General features: G+C 42.6%; 1 protein-coding gene across 1 annotated transcript; it reads right to left on the bottom strand.

Annotated features, from left to right (window-relative positions):
* Positions 1-5,921: 5,921 nt before the first annotated feature.
* Positions 5,922-12,500, bottom strand: LOC311244675 (carboxypeptidase A1-like; the record flags this gene model as incomplete). The annotated part of the gene is made up of 11 exons (XM_084334308.1): positions 5,922-6,109; positions 6,277-6,361; positions 6,905-7,104; positions 8,239-8,329; positions 8,516-8,626; positions 10,825-10,926; positions 11,055-11,156; positions 11,324-11,428; positions 11,758-11,892; positions 11,977-12,058; positions 12,436-12,500. 11 exons carry the CDS (start codon positions 12,498-12,500, stop codon positions 5,922-5,924), a joined length of 1,266 nt encoding a protein of 421 aa, XP_084190434.1.
* Between the last annotated feature and the right edge of the window lie 4,446 nt (positions 12,501-16,946).

Raw genomic sequence — 16,946 nt, 5'->3', positions numbered from 1 at the left:
AGAGCATGTGTGTTTGTCGTGTGTGTGTGTGTGTTAGAGAGAGAGCATGTATGAGAGAGATAAGCAAAGATGAGCCCCTAAAGGATATTCAACTTTTAATGGAAGAACAAAACAGAAGGAAAAGATAACTTCACAAAGGCAACATGAATATACATAGATCCAAAAGGACAAAGATCAACACTTAAATCCAAAGAGAAGAGGGTCTATACCAGAGAAAACAAAGTAGCAAGGACTCGGAGCCAATGGCCGACATCAGCTAAATAGGCTAGCCAGGTACTGACACCAGGCCACACAGCTTTGGCCAACGGCCCAACGCTACCCAAGCTACACAAACGACCAAGACAATTCACACACAGCACATGTCGTATCTCCAAATGTTGTGAAGTAACATATGTTTTGCCTGGAAAAAAACATCGTTATTAACAAAACATTCGGGAGGGGAAGGAAGGAAGAGTGGGGTCTTACCTGCACCAAGGAACGCAGGGCGAAAGGCCGCAACACAGGTCTCCGCGTTGACGAAAGGCCTCTCGCTGGCGGGACAAAAAGAAGCTATGGCCGGAGCCTTGTCATGGTGCAGGCCCGACTACATCTTCTGTCAAATATGATGTCGTAGTCAGAGTGCCAGAACCCCCTGCTATTCTCACGGCTAATGTCAATGGTCGTAGCACAAGCTAACAGCTAACTCTAGGCTAACTGATAGCATCAAACTAACGTTCCCAGCCGAGCGCAGCCGGCAGCTAACATCGTAGTTAAACAGCTAACTGGCTAACAGTTAGCTCAACCCGGCTATCGCTAACCATTAGCTAACGCAGAAGCAAGCTATGCGGCTACCACTGAAAAACTGTACAACGTGAGAAAAGCAATACAGGTGCTGACACCAGGCCACACACCGTTAGCTACTAGTACTACAACAGCTAGTCGGCCAGTTTGGCTCCAGAGAGAGAGAGAGAGAGAGATATCCACGGCGGGAATAGAATAGAGTGCATTAAAAACTCACCAAACGTCCAAGAGGATGGAGACAACCGTGTGGAGTTGACGAAGTTCATCTGCCGAACGACCATCCTCTTCATCTTGGCATAACAATGCTGCACGCGCTGTCTCTAGGTTAGCTAACGCTAGTTAGCCTTTAGCTAAGCTAGCTACTAGCCGACATCATCATGGCTATATCCCGACTGAACCACACTTAATATTATAACGTAGCTAAAGCTAACTAGCTGTCCCTGTCTTTAGCCGGGATGGCTAGCCTGACTGAACTGTCTAACATGCAACAACTTTCATCTTCAGTCCATCTGCCGAACGATGTCCTCTTCATCTTGGCTGGCATAACCTCCAATGCTGCACGCGCGAAATAGTCAGACGCTAGTGATGGGTCGGTCATGAGCGACTCGTTCATAAGAGCCGATTCATTGCCGTGAGCGTGAGTCGAATCGTTCACGCCCCCCCCCCCCCCCGGCACGCACACAGACACACACAATGAACTCAACAGACGCTACCTTACCTGTAACCCCTCCCCTCATTGAAACCAATTCTGCTGCCTGCAGAGCCTCAGAGCCAGGAACGTGTCTAATGTGAAATATATAAACATATAAGCAAAACTAGATTTTAGGTCTGTGATGAAAAAGGGCCTCGCGGGAAGGGGGGCCCCGCAAAAAAAAATATAAATAATAATAATAATAAAAAAAAAAAAAAAAAAAAAAATATTTTATTTTATTTTTTTTTATTTTTTTTTTGTGCGAGGCCCCCCTTCCCGCGAGGCCCTGTGCGACCGCACTGCTCGCACACCCCCTGAGGCGGCCCTGACTGTAGGTCTATACAACTCATAGCAGGGGTCACCACTTGAACCAGCAGCAACAATACAGAAAACACAAGTATTCTAAAGTAATACTCTAGAACATTTTCATATAAATAAATGTCTATTTTGCCACTCTCTATCATAAACTAATATAACACACAATAGTGATTCTACCTATTACCAGTTCAGGAATGTTTTTAAATGTGCTGTTCTTGGCTGTTCTGGCAGGACATTCCTGTTCTAAACGCTTGTGGCTGGTAGGCACACAGGAAATGTTTTACATAATTTCCAGCAGCAACAGCCGTTTCTTTGGAATGAATAGAAGATGAACTCAGTAGTTGAGCATGCATTATCAAGATGGAAAGCAAGTTGTTAATGGGGCAAACTTATGGAACTCGCCTACTGGCTTAAAACTGGAGTCCAATGCCAAGTTGCCAACGTCTTCAGCAGAGGACTCAAGGTATGGCTGAAATCAAAGCAGCAGTGCTCACATAATTTATGTAGACACGGACTGGTTTTGTTGTTTTGATCATGGACTCTTGCTCTGGAAAATATTTGTTCTGATTTCCCCTAGATTTGTTCTGTATTTTACTGTTAATTTTATTATATCTTTTAGAAAAGCCTCAATGGACTAGTGTTGAAAACTACAGTAGCACTTGTGCTATAAACATGCAAAACAACGCATCTGGTCTGTCCACTGTGGCTGGTCCAATGTAGCTGCAGGTGTCCATTTTAAATAAACATTTTCATTTATTCATTCATTAACACATTCGGCGCCAGACCCGAGATATCCTGGGTTAACTAGCCATGCGTTGGGCACCAGACCCGAGATTTCTCTGGTTTTGGTCGTTTATTCCTTTATTCAATATTTGTATTCATTATTCATCCAGGGACCTCTGTGTTACCATAGGGAATGAGTCTGAGTTTGCCAAAGTGCAATACCGGCCGCATCCAGCTAGACGGCGGTATCGAGCACAGTTTTTTTTTTTTATCCACTTTTTCTCCCATTTTCAATTTTTCTCCCATCCCAATTTCGTATTATCCAATTCTTCCCTCCCCTGTCTTGACGTTGCTAGACTATGCCTCCCACAGGTCGGTTGTAGTGAGGACAGAAGCCTTGCATCACGTGTCCCCTCCGGTACACAAGGAGGCAGCCTGTCGCATCTTTTCACCGCAGCAGCTCGAACTCTCAGTGGCGAGGAGTAACGCGTGGGAGGCTCACGCTGCCCCCGCTACTTCCTGCTTCCGTCGCACCGGCGTCACCAAACCGACCTGTAGGAGTCGCTGTCCACAACGTCAAATCTCCACCCACCGGCTTTTCCCACCCTCTAACACTTGCCAATTGTGTTAGTATGAACGACCGGCCAGCCGGTAGCAACGCCGAGAGCTGGGCTCGAACCCAGCGTCTCCTGCGTTAGTGGCGAGCGCCTTGCCCACTGCGCCAATCAGCCGCCCTATCTAGCACCCTTTGTAACCTTGTATCTTGGCCTGTGTAATGGCCAAACGTTTCCGGTTTCATTTTTCCTTGTCGGGCGACGGGAGCGGTTCTCCCGGTTCCATTGAAGCGTGTCAAATAACCCCGATCCATATGTTGTGGTGGATTATGCCGTGGACCAAATGGACATTGGATGTACCAGATGGCGATCAAACAATTGGAATATTATTTTTGGAATACTCACGATCACAGGTAAGAACGATCTGACGTCAATTTTAGCAATGCTTTTATACCGATCGGGCTGATAAGCGTTTTTAGTGTTCAATACAAATGCTGTTACTGACAATCAAATAATCGGAAACGCCCCCCCCCCCCCCCCCCCCTTTCATGCATTCATGATGGAACATAATACCTATGATATAGATTTGATTTCGGAATAATAGCGTGTACAGGCAAGAAACAGCAACGTCTATAGTGGAATTGACGTATAGGGCTATAACTCACTTAACACATACTTATATTCACCACGGTATAACACGGGAACGTATGGATGGAAAAATTTATTATTTTTCACATTATTGAACGATAGATAGGTGATGTCAAATGGGCCATAGTATTGTATCCATAGCTATAATATAGAATATAGTTATAGCTCTACAAACAAGGTGACGCACTCCTATCGTTTAAAGCGCGGCCTAGCTACAGCGAGCCCCGACTAATAGCTGGCACCAAATGAGTTAAATAATACAGTGCAAAACTGCAAAAGTATTGACCACTTATAACCAATAGATGTCGCCAAAATAAACATAAATGTAAATCTTATGGATTGCCACTTTAAGTTTATAATTATGGAAAAACAAAGTTAAAAGTTCTATACTTTTGAAACGTCCCCTTCCAAATAGGACAGCCGAATCCCGTCCAATCTTTCGCCGTCGACTAAAGACTCACTTCTTCAACCACTATCTGAAATGATTAAAAAAAAAAAAAAAAAAAAAAACCTGACTAACCTTACTGTCATGCACTTGTCCTAATAAACTAACCTACACTGTAACACGCAACACTTGATGAACATTGTTACTCAGCTGATAGAGTTGTACACCCTTCTTGCTGTCTTGTCGTACAGAACTTGTAAGTCGCTTTGGATAAAAGCGTCAGCTAAATGACTAAATGTAAATGTAAAATGTAAATAAGAGCCCGTTATATGTAATATGAATCTAGTAAAGCCTGAAATGTGGCAGATGTGGTTATGTGTTGGTTCCTTAACGTTCTAATTTTGACATTCTAGATCCATGGAGGGGCCATTGAGACTTCATCATTAGAATATTCAGTTCTCAAAGTACCTCAAAGGGTTAAACCTTTCAATGGAATACTGTGTCTGCAATTCAACTCCAAAACTAGCATCCCAGTTCCTGTTGGCATCTACTCCATAGCAGGAGGAGCCAGAGCTGATCTTCCTGGTCTGACGCCACATGCGATTTTATGTGAAGCACATAATTGTATTCTCTGCTACAGTACTACGTCATAGATCCCAGCCCTTTGGTCTAAAAAGAATGTTTGAAAGAAAAGCGTTGTGGAAGAGACATAGGCTGTTGTGAGTATAGTGGTAACCATCAGGGTTGACCATCCATCCATGCATTGCTTTTATTTTGTCAAAAACCTGCTAATAGTCTTTTATAGATTTTAATGACAGGAAGCTATATTACACATTTTCATATAAATTCTCTACTCATTTTATGCCCATGTCTATTTTGTGTCTACATCACTGCTGCAATTCTTGTATGAAAGGTGCTATACAAATAGTTTATTATTATTATTATTATTATTATTATTATTATTATTATTATTATTATTATTATTATTATTATTATTATTATTATTATTATTATTATTATTATTATTATTATTATTATTATTATTATTATTATTATTATTATTATTATTATTATTATTATTATTATTATTATTATTATTATTATTATTATTATTATTATTATTATTATTATTATTATTATTATTATTATTATTATTATTATTATTATTAATAATAATAGTAATAATAATAATAATAATAATAATAATAATAATAATAATAATAATAATAATAATAATAATAATAATAATAATAATAATAATAATAATAATAATAATAATAATAATAATAATAATAATAATAATAATAATAATAATATAATAATAATAATAATAATAATAATAATAATAATTATTATTATTATTATTATTATTATTATTATTGTCCTGAATGTCCCCAAGGGGATCAATAAAGGAATATCTTATCGTATTATAATAATAATAATAATAATAATAATAATAATAATAATAATAATAATAATAATAATAATAATAATAATAATAATAATAATAATAATAATAATAATAATAATAATAATAATAATAATAATAATAATAATAATATATTTGATTTGTAATAATAATTTGTAAAAGAACATAATAATAATAATATTAATAATAATAAATAATCATTTGAATAAATAATAATAAATGTATAATAATAAAACATAAGGCAACAGTAGGTAGAACTGTTGTAATTTATTGGTCTGTTTATGGTGTCTAGAGGAACATGATATTAATAGTTTGGACATTTGATTATAATGGCATTTCACAGGGAGTTCCAGACAGACAGTATAATGTAATAAGATGTAATAGGAGCAGTGTTTAGTAAAGGTTCTTGCTGGTGTGGTCCATGATGGCCATCATAGCCAGCCAAGTCTCCTTGGCGGTGGGCAGGATCTGATTAGCCGGCAGGATGAAGCCATAGCGGCCGGTGTCCCTCAGCTCAAAGGTGTAGGAGTACTTGATGCCCTGGTCGTAGGTCCAGTCGATGGTAGTTCCGCTAGCTGGGTCTAAAATTAAAAGTAATTTTCAGTCGTTGTACTTCATCCCACGGACAGAGAGGACTAGGAAAAATGTTTAAATGTATTGCAATGTATTTAGTATTATTATAATATAGCACATGTTACCAATATGATATAGGGCCAAAGGGCTGTAAAGAGCTGATGCTGTAACTTACAGATGGTGTTGATGATGCTGCCATATCTATAGCGGGTGCCGTACAGGGAAGCAAGGTCACTGATGGCCTTGAAAGCCAGCTCATGCTGTGGGCAGAGTAATATAATAATAATAATAATAATAATAATAATAATAATAATAATAATAATAATAATAATAATAATAATAATAATAATAATAATAATAATAATAATAATAATAATAATAATAATAATAATAATAATTGTAATAATAATAATAATAACTTCAAATTTGAAATTAAATTAACCTTAATTAGGCCACTATCATTGCAACCCAACAAATGGTGGCAATGGTCTAGATTACAGCTTCCTTTTTCATAATTACAGTGTAAATAGACAATAAATAGAGTTGTAAGCTGTTTCTGTCACCAGCGAGAAATATATCCTTCACCTGACCTTGATTGTAGTTGATTGCATTATAATTAATTACAACTCATAATTTATCATCTCTAAAATATTTAGTTTCAGCCTCATTACAACCTCATTATGGAAATTATGTAGCCATCATTTTAAATGTTTCCCAGATTGTCTACTATATCTTATTTTGTATTAAAGGATAGATTGAAAATCTCTAGTCATGTTATAAGTTTTGGATCATGTGTTACACACCAGCTCTTTCTGGTCCTTGACAGGGGTTCTGGTGTAGCCATAAGGGTACAGGAGCATCTGGGAGAAGGAATGGATGGAGTTGAAGGACTTGATGTTGCCATGTGACTTCACAAAGTCCATGATGGACTTGACCTCAGGCTCAGAGTGAGCGCTTGGCCCACGGTAAGTCGGACCGCAGGGGTTTCCACTGGAACCGGGGGCTAGACACGACGAGCAAAAGAGACAGACAGCACAACAACAATATTTTGAAGATGACCTACACTCTTAAGTGCATGGCAACAGGGGACAGTATTAAATGCCTGCCCCCATGTTTGATGTCATTAATTCCCCCTAATCTACCCCACAATGCAAAGTGGCTAACATCCTCTTTTGCTGTTAGCTATAGCATTAGGACTAACATTTGCTACCAAACATTACAGCTGCTTGTATATGTCAGCTACCAAATGTTACAGCTAACACATGCTAGTGTAACCGAGTGGATTTGAACCTGGGACCATAGGATCCACAGGCGGCCACACTAACCAGCTGAACTAAAGGGTCAGACCCGTTAGGAGGTGCTGGTTGACTGCGACCGACTCATTAGTAGTTACAGTCGTCCTCCCCCCGAGAAGTGCGTCCTTGCACGTTCTTTCGTCCATGCCTGTGTAACCGGTCTCGTATTGCTCTGCATTGTGTTTCAGATTTGACCCCTGTTAAGGGATTGCCCCGAGTGGGAGTTGAACCCCCGGTCTCCCGCGCTGCGGGCGACATCGCAGACCACTATACCAAGAGGTGAATTCACTTCTTGGTAATGTGTCTGGATGCCTTTTAAGGGGGAGTGAGTTTAACTTGCAGTACCGCTAACGTCTACAGTCACTTCACAACACTTGAAGTCCATCGTGACTGTGGATAGACTCGCGGTACCTCCGTTACACTTGCACTTTCCCAGGGTAAAGGCACTGAGATCCCACCCCCATTGCTACGTGAACCTGGACACAGATTCTCAGGGCAGTAAGATCCCACCACTGCCACCAATGTAACAAGCGCTGCACTAACCAGCTGAGCTAAAGGATCAGACCCGTTAGCAGGTGCTGGTTGACTGTGACCGACTTGTTAGTAGTTTACACTAGTGTTAATTAAAAAGTATTAAATTAACAGTAGTTAGTGTTAGCTATAGCAGTTCAGTAGCTGACACTAGCTCGTTTTGGTAGTGCAAGCTAATCAAAAGAGGATGTGGTAGGCGCTTTGCATTGTGGGGTAGATTAGGAGGTTTGAATGACTTCAAACTTAGGGTCAGTCCTATTTAATACAGTATTTTGACTGTGTGGCACTCCAGACACAATGAAAAGATGTACCTCCGAAACCAACGTCCCAGTTCCTGTTGGGATCAACTCCAACACAAGAAGAGCCAAGGTTGGGCTTCCTGGTCTTACGCCACATCCGGTTCTGTTAGGATCATATCAGAGGGACTCATCATGGCTTGTTCATTTCAGTTCAGTTAGCTGCTGTTGCATGTGAGACTCAGGCCCTCTTATCAGTTGTAGTATACCGTGCATCAATTTACAAAGGGGCTATTATTGAAAATAATATTTGTATTATGTAGCAGTTATTTCTCTGCTGTGAGAGACTCACAGAAGTGTGGGTGAAGTAGTAACCATCGGGGTTGGTCACAATCTCCAGGAAGATGTCCATCTTGTCCAGGATGGCGGTGAGGACAGGGTCACGTCCATAGTCAGTTACAATCTGAGTGTTCATTGTATCCGATTAGTGGTCAGAGTCATGATTATAAAAGACAACGGGGGATAAAGACTTTTCAAACATTTATTTCCACTCGAAAACAACTGAGGTTGCCTTCATTTGCAACTGTGTCAAGATTAAATGTCCTTCAAGATAAATAATTCAAACAGATGAATATAAAGGTTGTAAAAAGTAAAACAATTACACATCAATGAAGTTAGGCATAGATGAGAACACAATAAAAACAGAGATAAAATCAAATAAATTAAAACAATTACAAGATGTACCAGGGAGGAACCTCTTAACACATTGGGTGCCACGCCCCTTCCGGGAAGTGCATAGGCCTTGCCACCCATTAACCCCATGTAAGCGCTCACCTTGTTTGTAGAGCTAAACCTATATTTTATATTATAGCTATGGATCTAATAACGCCGTCGATTGTCAGTGGGTTTCTTCCGGTCAACATGCAAAAAACTGATAATTTTTTCATCTATACTTTTCCGTTTTATACCGTGGTGAATGTGAGTATAGTTGTAGAGTGATCCTGTGTAATCCCAGGGAACTCCGTCAAACAGCCCTTTAGTGAAAACTACTTATCACTTTGCCATTTTTCGCATGATTATCGAATCATCCTGAAATCAACGCTAGATTATCGGTATTATGTTTCCTTGTGCATGCACGAAATGGGACGGGGGAAAACCGGCCCTCCGTGCGTCTATCGCAGCCAACGGCACGCACACACACACACACACACACAGGCTGCAATCGCGGGAAAAAAATTATCGGATCAACGCAAGATTGGTAATATATAGTCCTTAGTTACCTTGTCTAAGAATAATCCAATTATCTGATCGCCATTCCAAATATTCATCGCGATCATTTGTCCGACGTTATCCAGCATTGCACATGAACGGGTGGGTGGATGAACTCGTCGAGGCAACCGTGGTGACCGCTTGTCTTGCCGGAGTGTTTAGAACCCGCCCCCACGCCGCAGTTCGGCCGAGAAAACAAACCACATCGTTGGAGTGCAAATGGAGTGCAATAGCGGCTGCAAGGTGTTAGGTGGCGGTATTGGCCGTCTGTGATCTCAGACACATTTAGGACAGCATGCACAAGGTGCCTCGATGGGTTATGAATGGCAATAGCGAATAAAAGAAATAACGAAACCGAAACGTAGATCTACGTTTCCGGCACTCAACGGTCGGGCCACAGAAACGTAGATCTACGTGAATGGCACAGAAAGGCCAGAGGGCGGGCCATCGCACGGCGCAGCACATTTGCCCTCGTTTGACAGCGTCTGGCTGTCTCTGAACCAATACATTGGTTGAAAGCTAAGATGGTTGACACCCTACCTGACCTATTACGTGCTTCCAATTTCGGGTTATAAGACCAAACAGCCAACGAGCGTCAGTTTAGAAAAAGTTACCAGTGTAATTTTTGTAGCCAATGAAATTCTGGAAACGACGATACCTGACTTGAGGGATGTTTCCCAGGATATATAATGGTTTTCGCTCTGCATAAAGGTCCAGAATAGTTTGACATCTGCTGCGCGCATTACTTCATTGGTGCCAATGGCCATTTTGGATAAACATACTTATACATACCATTAGAAAAACATGTGTAAAACACAAGTTTCTGTGGTATTGTTATCAACTCTGGACCAACACAATAACACTCAGCTGGAACCTGTAAGAGGCATATATTTGCTAAATAATTCAGACCTAAGTAAAAAAGAAAATGATTACAGTAGTGCTCTATTACAGTAGTACTCAGAGTGAAAATTCTGAATATTTCCTTTCAAAAGAGGTCAGACTCATGTATGTGCTATAAATGGTTCAAGAATAGCTTTCAATTTACTTTGGGCATGCAATCGACAGGCGTTTTATGCTAAATGTGCAGGACTGTTAGTATCATGGCCCTAAACTGACCATAGGTCAGCAGAGAATGATGCTCATGCTGAAGATATTTAACAAAAGGCTGACTTTCCAAGTCCAGACTGTGCACGAGGGACCTTAAGCATAAGTCAGTCATTTGAGTGCATGGGTTTAGATAGGGTCTAAAATTTGAATCTAGCATTGTTGCAAGGTGGTAGCTTTCTGATAATGGCCTTATAGTTGAACAAATACCAATGATCATTACGCCTCTCTGCCAGAGAAGACTGAAGGATTTGATGGAGATACAGTATGTGAATGTTATCTGAGCACCTTCTTGGCAAACCAGGTTCCTGAGGCCTGAGTGACCCACTCTCTGGAGTGGATTCCAGTGTCCATCCAGATGGCGGGGCGGTTGGAGCCACCAGTGCTGAACTAGGAAACAGAAAGTTGAAGAAGAATGAAAGAGTGGAGATTTATGGGGGAAAAGATCATCTCCAGTATATCAAGCTCCCTGCAATATGTGTGTTGATGAAATGTATCCATTGTATTACGCTTTATACCTTGAGCACGTTAAGGGGGCGACCCTCGTAGCTCTGTCCAATCACAACCTTGCTGACCAGGTTGGGGTTCTCAGCCACCAGCATGTCCTGGAAGCTGTAGATCTACAGGCATGACAAATATCACAATGTTTAATAGCCCAACCCTACTGACCCTAACCCTATTGATTGTAAGAGATATACTGTATACGTTAAATGGCATTTCTCTCCATGCTGCTTATGGAAAATAGCAGTGTTCTAGTGCCATGATGAATGTGCATGTGAGTACTCACGTCATTGATGTTGTGGTAGTTGGCATAGTCGTAGCCGTCTGTGTTTCTGGGCTGAGCAGCACGAATAGCAAACTGCATCTGTTTCTGCTCTTCATCCAAGACAACCTGAAGGAACATAACAATGCTGTCAGTAGTAATATCCACATCTTAATCAATCAGGAAGCAGTTGAATCATTTCAATACCATCTAAAGTAAATCACTGCTGTCGGAAATTGGTTGTTTGAAGTTCCATGACCCTAAGGACCATAAAACCCACCGAAACTCTGATGTATAACTTCAAAGATACATGGGTGTCAATCTAGAAATACGGTTGTTTTTCTTGACCCTTTTGGAGATTATAAATGAATTGCTGCTGTACTTAAATCCCCTGAACCTTGACCTTAGAATCCAGACCCTTCCATGTCCTTCCTCCATGACTGATTCTCATCTTTTACCTGCAGATCCTCGATCATGATGGAGTACTGGATGTGTTGGGTCTCCAGGTAGACTTTGACAGACTGCAGACTGTGGAAGGGCACTCTGATGTCCACAGGGGTGGCGACGTCAGTGGCATCCCTCCAGAAGTCCAGCTGAGAAAGAAGACACAAATATTGACCTCAAATTGTTAATCTCTCAATGCTGTTGTTTTTAACACGATCTTGATCATGGCCCACCTGGAGCTGTTCCATCTCCTCCAAGTCCTTGACAAGAGAGAGCTGGACCTCATCCTTCACAGTGATGCGAAGCACCTGATGCCTGAGTGATGACATCACAACCACAAGGTTTTACACAATGAATGACTGCAAGAGGGAAGTTAGCAGTAAAAGTAGGTCTGCTTATACTTCATTAAGCATTAAACAATAATAGCAGCTGTCACTTGAAGTTACTGATGATCATTAAAGATTGATACTTAATCAGAAGAGCAACTGTGGTCTTCTCAGTTCGAACCAGAGGTACACACACACACACACACACACACACACGCACACGCACACGCACACGCACACGCACACACACACACACACACACACACACACACACACACACACACACACACACACACACACACACACACACACACACAGCAGTGGCATATAAATCCAACAATGAGTGGCATCGACAGGCACACCTACCCCTCAAAAGTCTCCTTGCCGAAAACGGCCACAAACAACGGCAGCAGCACGATCAGCCCCTTCATCGTGACTGTTTTAGAGTAGCAGAATAAGGGCTGACCACCACTTTATACACTTAAATCTGGGTCACATGTCCAGACCTCTGCTTTGCGTCAGGGAGGTGTGTCACCTGCTGCTTTATTTCCCACACCAGCTATGACAGGAAGGCTGACTGTATCACCAGTTACCTGACCTTCTGCAGGGACATGATTGTACCAGCAAGGACTGTGCGCTGTTTTTCAAACAACAAGCCCTGGATCACCGCTGACCTTAAGAGGCTTGTTAATGAGAAAAAGGCGGCATTCAGGAAGGATGACATAGAGAGGCGCAAGCAGGTGCAACGGGAATTAAAGAGGAGTCTGAAGCAGGCCAAGGAGGACTATAAGAGGAAGGTGGAGAGGAAGCTGCAGCACAACAGCACCAGAGAGGTGTGGAGGGGAATGAAAACCATCACCGGCTATAAGCAGGTAAACTGCCAGGCAGAGGGTGATGTGGACAAGGCCAACGAGTTTAACCAATTCTACAACCGGTTTGACACACGGCAGCCAGGGCTCGCTCTGCCCCTGTTGACCAGGCCATACCAACACCCCCTCCCACCTCTCCAGCTGCAGCTCCTCCCCCTGCACCATCTCCTCCTCACTGCTGCAACCACAACTCTGCAGTTCCGCTCCCTGGCCCCACCCCCTGTCACCTGCCCCCCCCCCCCCCCCCCCCCCCCTGTGTCACCCAGCCCCCCCCCCCCCCCCTTGTCCCTCACAGTAGATGAGGTGAGGGCGGAACTTAGGAAACTGCGTCCAGGAAAGGCGGCTGGCCCGGATGGTGTGTGTTCGAGGCTGCTGAAGCTCTGTGCAAACCAACTGGCTGAGCCTCTCCAGAAGCTCTTCAATATGAGCCTGCGGGACATGAGGGTGCCGGTCCTGTGGAAAACATCATGTCTTGTGCCGGTACCCAAAGCTGGGCGCCCGGCCGAGCTCAACGACTACAGACCGGTGGCCCTCACGTCACACATCATGAAGACACTGGAGAGGCTGCTTCTACACTATCTGAGGCCACAGACTGAACACGCCCTTGACCCCCTGCAGTTTGGGTATCGGGAGAGCATCGGGGTGGACGACGCGGTCCTCTACATGCTCCATCGGGCCTACTCCTACCTGGATGAGCCGGGGAGTTATGTGAGGATTATGTTTTTAGATTTTTCGAGCGCTTTTAATACTATTCAACCTCCCATACTTAAAGACAAGCTCAGGAAGATGGGGGTGGATCCCTCCTTCACTTCCTGGATCACAGATTACCTGACAGACCGACCACAGTTTGTCAGAATGGGCAACTGTGTCTCGGAGACAGTGGTCAGCAGCACTGGGGCTCCACAGGGGACTGTTCTCGCTCCGTTCCTGTTCACCCTCTACACGGCAGACTTCAACTACAACTCTGAGTCTTGCCACGTCCAAAAATACTCGGACGACACAGCGATTGTGGCGTGTGTGAGGAAGGGACAGGAGGGAGAGTACAGGGACCAGGTGGGAGCCTTCAGCGACTGGAGCGAACGGAACGGCCTTCTCCTGAACGCAAAAAAGACCAAGGAGATGGTACTGGATTTTCGCAGGTCGAAACCACCTCTGCAACCAGTCAGCATACGGGGAAACAACATTGCGACGGTGCAGTCATACAAATATTTAGGCGTGCACCTAGACGATAAGCTGGCCTGGGCTGCTAACGCGGAAGCGCTTTACAAGAAAGGACAGAGCAGGCTGTTCTTCCTTAGGAGGCTCAGGTCTTTTAATGTGTGTGGGGAAATGTTGTTTATGTTTTATCAGGCAGTGGTGTCAAGTGTGCTCCTCTACGCCGCTGTCTGTTGGGGTGGTAATACCACGGCCAGGGATACCAGACGGCTGGATAAGCTGGTCAAGAAGGCTGGCTCAGTGGTAGGGAGGAGACTGGACCCACTGGGGACCGTGGTGGAGAGCCGCACTCAGAGCAAGCTGCTGGCCATCATGGGCAATACCAACCACCCTCTCCACCACACCCTGGTGGGGCAGAGCAGCAGTCGCAGCGGATGGCTCATCTCCCTGCACTCACGGACTGAGTGGCACAGGAGGTCCTTCGTCCCCACAGCCATCAGACTGTACAACAGCGTATTATAGTGCGGGGGACCTGACCTCTGACCCACACACCTGTTTTTACACCTGTTTTTACACCTGTTTTTTACACCTGCTGGTGGATTATTGATTTACAAAGAGTCAAAAAGCTCAATGAAGAAGGATTACAACATATATTTGAGACCAAATCTCTTTATGACTTTATATGTATAGTGGTAAGAGAAATTGTAAAAAAAAAAATTATAATAATAATCTTTCATCACAGATACATGTCATATGCAGTGATATGAAGACAACGCATACAAATGCACATCAGATGGCAGGCACACTGTCAGATTTTAATATGCAATTCAACATTGGCAACAGTGGAAGAATGCACAGTTCCTTTATTTATGAACAAGTACAAATACCAAGATAAATTACTCTGGTAAAAGTATCAGAAGTACACATTCTATATAACGTATTCCAGTGCTTGAGTCATTCAACCCTTGCACCACTGACCTCTAAAGGTTATGTTAAGGTGGTCTGTGGTCCAGTTGTGCTGCTCTGATTGAAGGCTATGTTCAAGTGGTGTGTGGTTCAGTTATGCTGCTCTGATTAAAGGTTGTGTTAAAGAGGTATGTGGTCCAGTTATGCTGCTCTGATTAAAGGTTGTGTTAAAGAGGTATGTGGTCCAGTTGTGCTGCTCTGATTAAAGGTTATGTTAAAGTGGTGTGTGGTCCCATGTTACGCTGCTGTGATTACGTCCTCTTGAAGTTGACAGGCTTCAAAATTTGTATATCTTCATCAGTTTTTTCCATGATTTCTATGCAATATATTTTTCGTCTGGAGCAGATAAACAATAAAACGTAATATTTCAAAACCCATCACCATCCCCAGTCCTAAAGGAAAACTGCTTGGCCAGACCTGAAAAATCTAAGCAAATGAATAAAGGGAAGATGATTAAACAGAAGGTTTTGTAGATACAGTACTGAATTCTGCCATCTTTTTTATAATGTAAATTTCTCCACCATTTTTCATCGTATTGCAACACCATTTTTTGCAAGACGTTCACAGAAAGGTAGAGAAACTAACTGCGTTCTGTTTTATGGCAATAACGTTCAGGTTTGTGGGAGATAATCCCAAAAAATAAGAGAAATAAAAAAGTAAATCCAGAAGTCAGATGATTGACAGGGGCTGGTGTGAGCTGGCTATGGTAGTTTTTCACTAATAACAGTTAAAATAATTGGTAAACAAACGTAATGCTGAAAATATACACTTTTACTGTATATCTCGGGCTTAAGAGGTTAACCCTGTGAGGCCCAAATTAAAAAGACATTCGCAACTTCAGAGGCCAGAGGGTGGGACATATAAACACATTTACTATCAAATAGCATTGTGAGGCTGAACAAAAAACAAAAAACAAAAAAAAATTATTTAGTTTTTTACATTTTATTTAACCTTTATTTACCCAGGCAAGCAAGTAAGAACAGATTCAGATTTTATTTATTGTCAAAGTATGCATAATGTTGTGTTAATTCCACGACAAGAGATATGTAATGTTAATTACCTGAAATTATTACGTTTTTTGGGGGGGGGGGGCCTGCATATATCGGTATCGGTTGATATCGGTTGATATCGGTATCGGAAATTAAGAGTTGGACAATATCGGTATAGGTATAAAAGCCAATATCGAGCATCCCTTGTAATTTTGCAACCGTGGGTCTCACAGGGTACTTTTAACCCTGTGAGGCCCAAATAAAAAAGACATTAAGGCCAGAGGATGAGACCTATAAACACATGAAGGGTGCCGTGACTGAAAAAAAAGGTTGAGAAACGCTGGTATATGGTGTGGCTCTTTGTGGTACCACAGTAATTTTTGTGGCTCTTAGTCTCTGACTGGTTGGCCACCCCTGGACTATACTGTCTGTCACCTTAATTTATCCCACCGTCTTAGCTCAGGTCAGTTGTCTGGCCTTCATCACGTACCCTGGCCATTATACCCTATGTGGGTCCACAACAAATATGACCATGGTGTAACTGCATCTCTTGCAATGATGACGCAACTCGTCTTTGATCTTTACTGATTGGCTTTATTTCCGTTCGAAGAGAACATCTTTATTCCGAACCGTAAAACTGTGAAAACGGTTGATGGTGCGCTGTGTGTTCTCTGCCGGCACTTCAATGACCGTCCACTCCTCAAAGGCCTTTCTCAGCTTCATGTCGGCGATGCAAATTGTAGTGACGTGTTGCATTACGTTGAGTGTGCCCGTGACGCTCCGCGCGTCCTCAGCATCCTGCATCGCCGCCTGCCATCCCTTATAGCACCTAGCGAACTTCCGTGCAATCTTTGTCCGTTGCGCATCCTTCAGTTCTCGCGCTGCGGCCGTCTGCGTG

Source organism: Notolepis coatsorum, assembly GCF_963971535.1.
Source record: "Notolepis coatsorum genome assembly, chromosome: 18".
Classification (NCBI taxonomy): Eukaryota; Metazoa; Chordata; class Actinopteri; order Aulopiformes; family Paralepididae; genus Notolepis; species Notolepis coatsorum.
The sequence above is the reverse complement of the archived record's forward strand: the minus strand, read 5'-3'. Positions and strand labels throughout refer to the sequence as shown.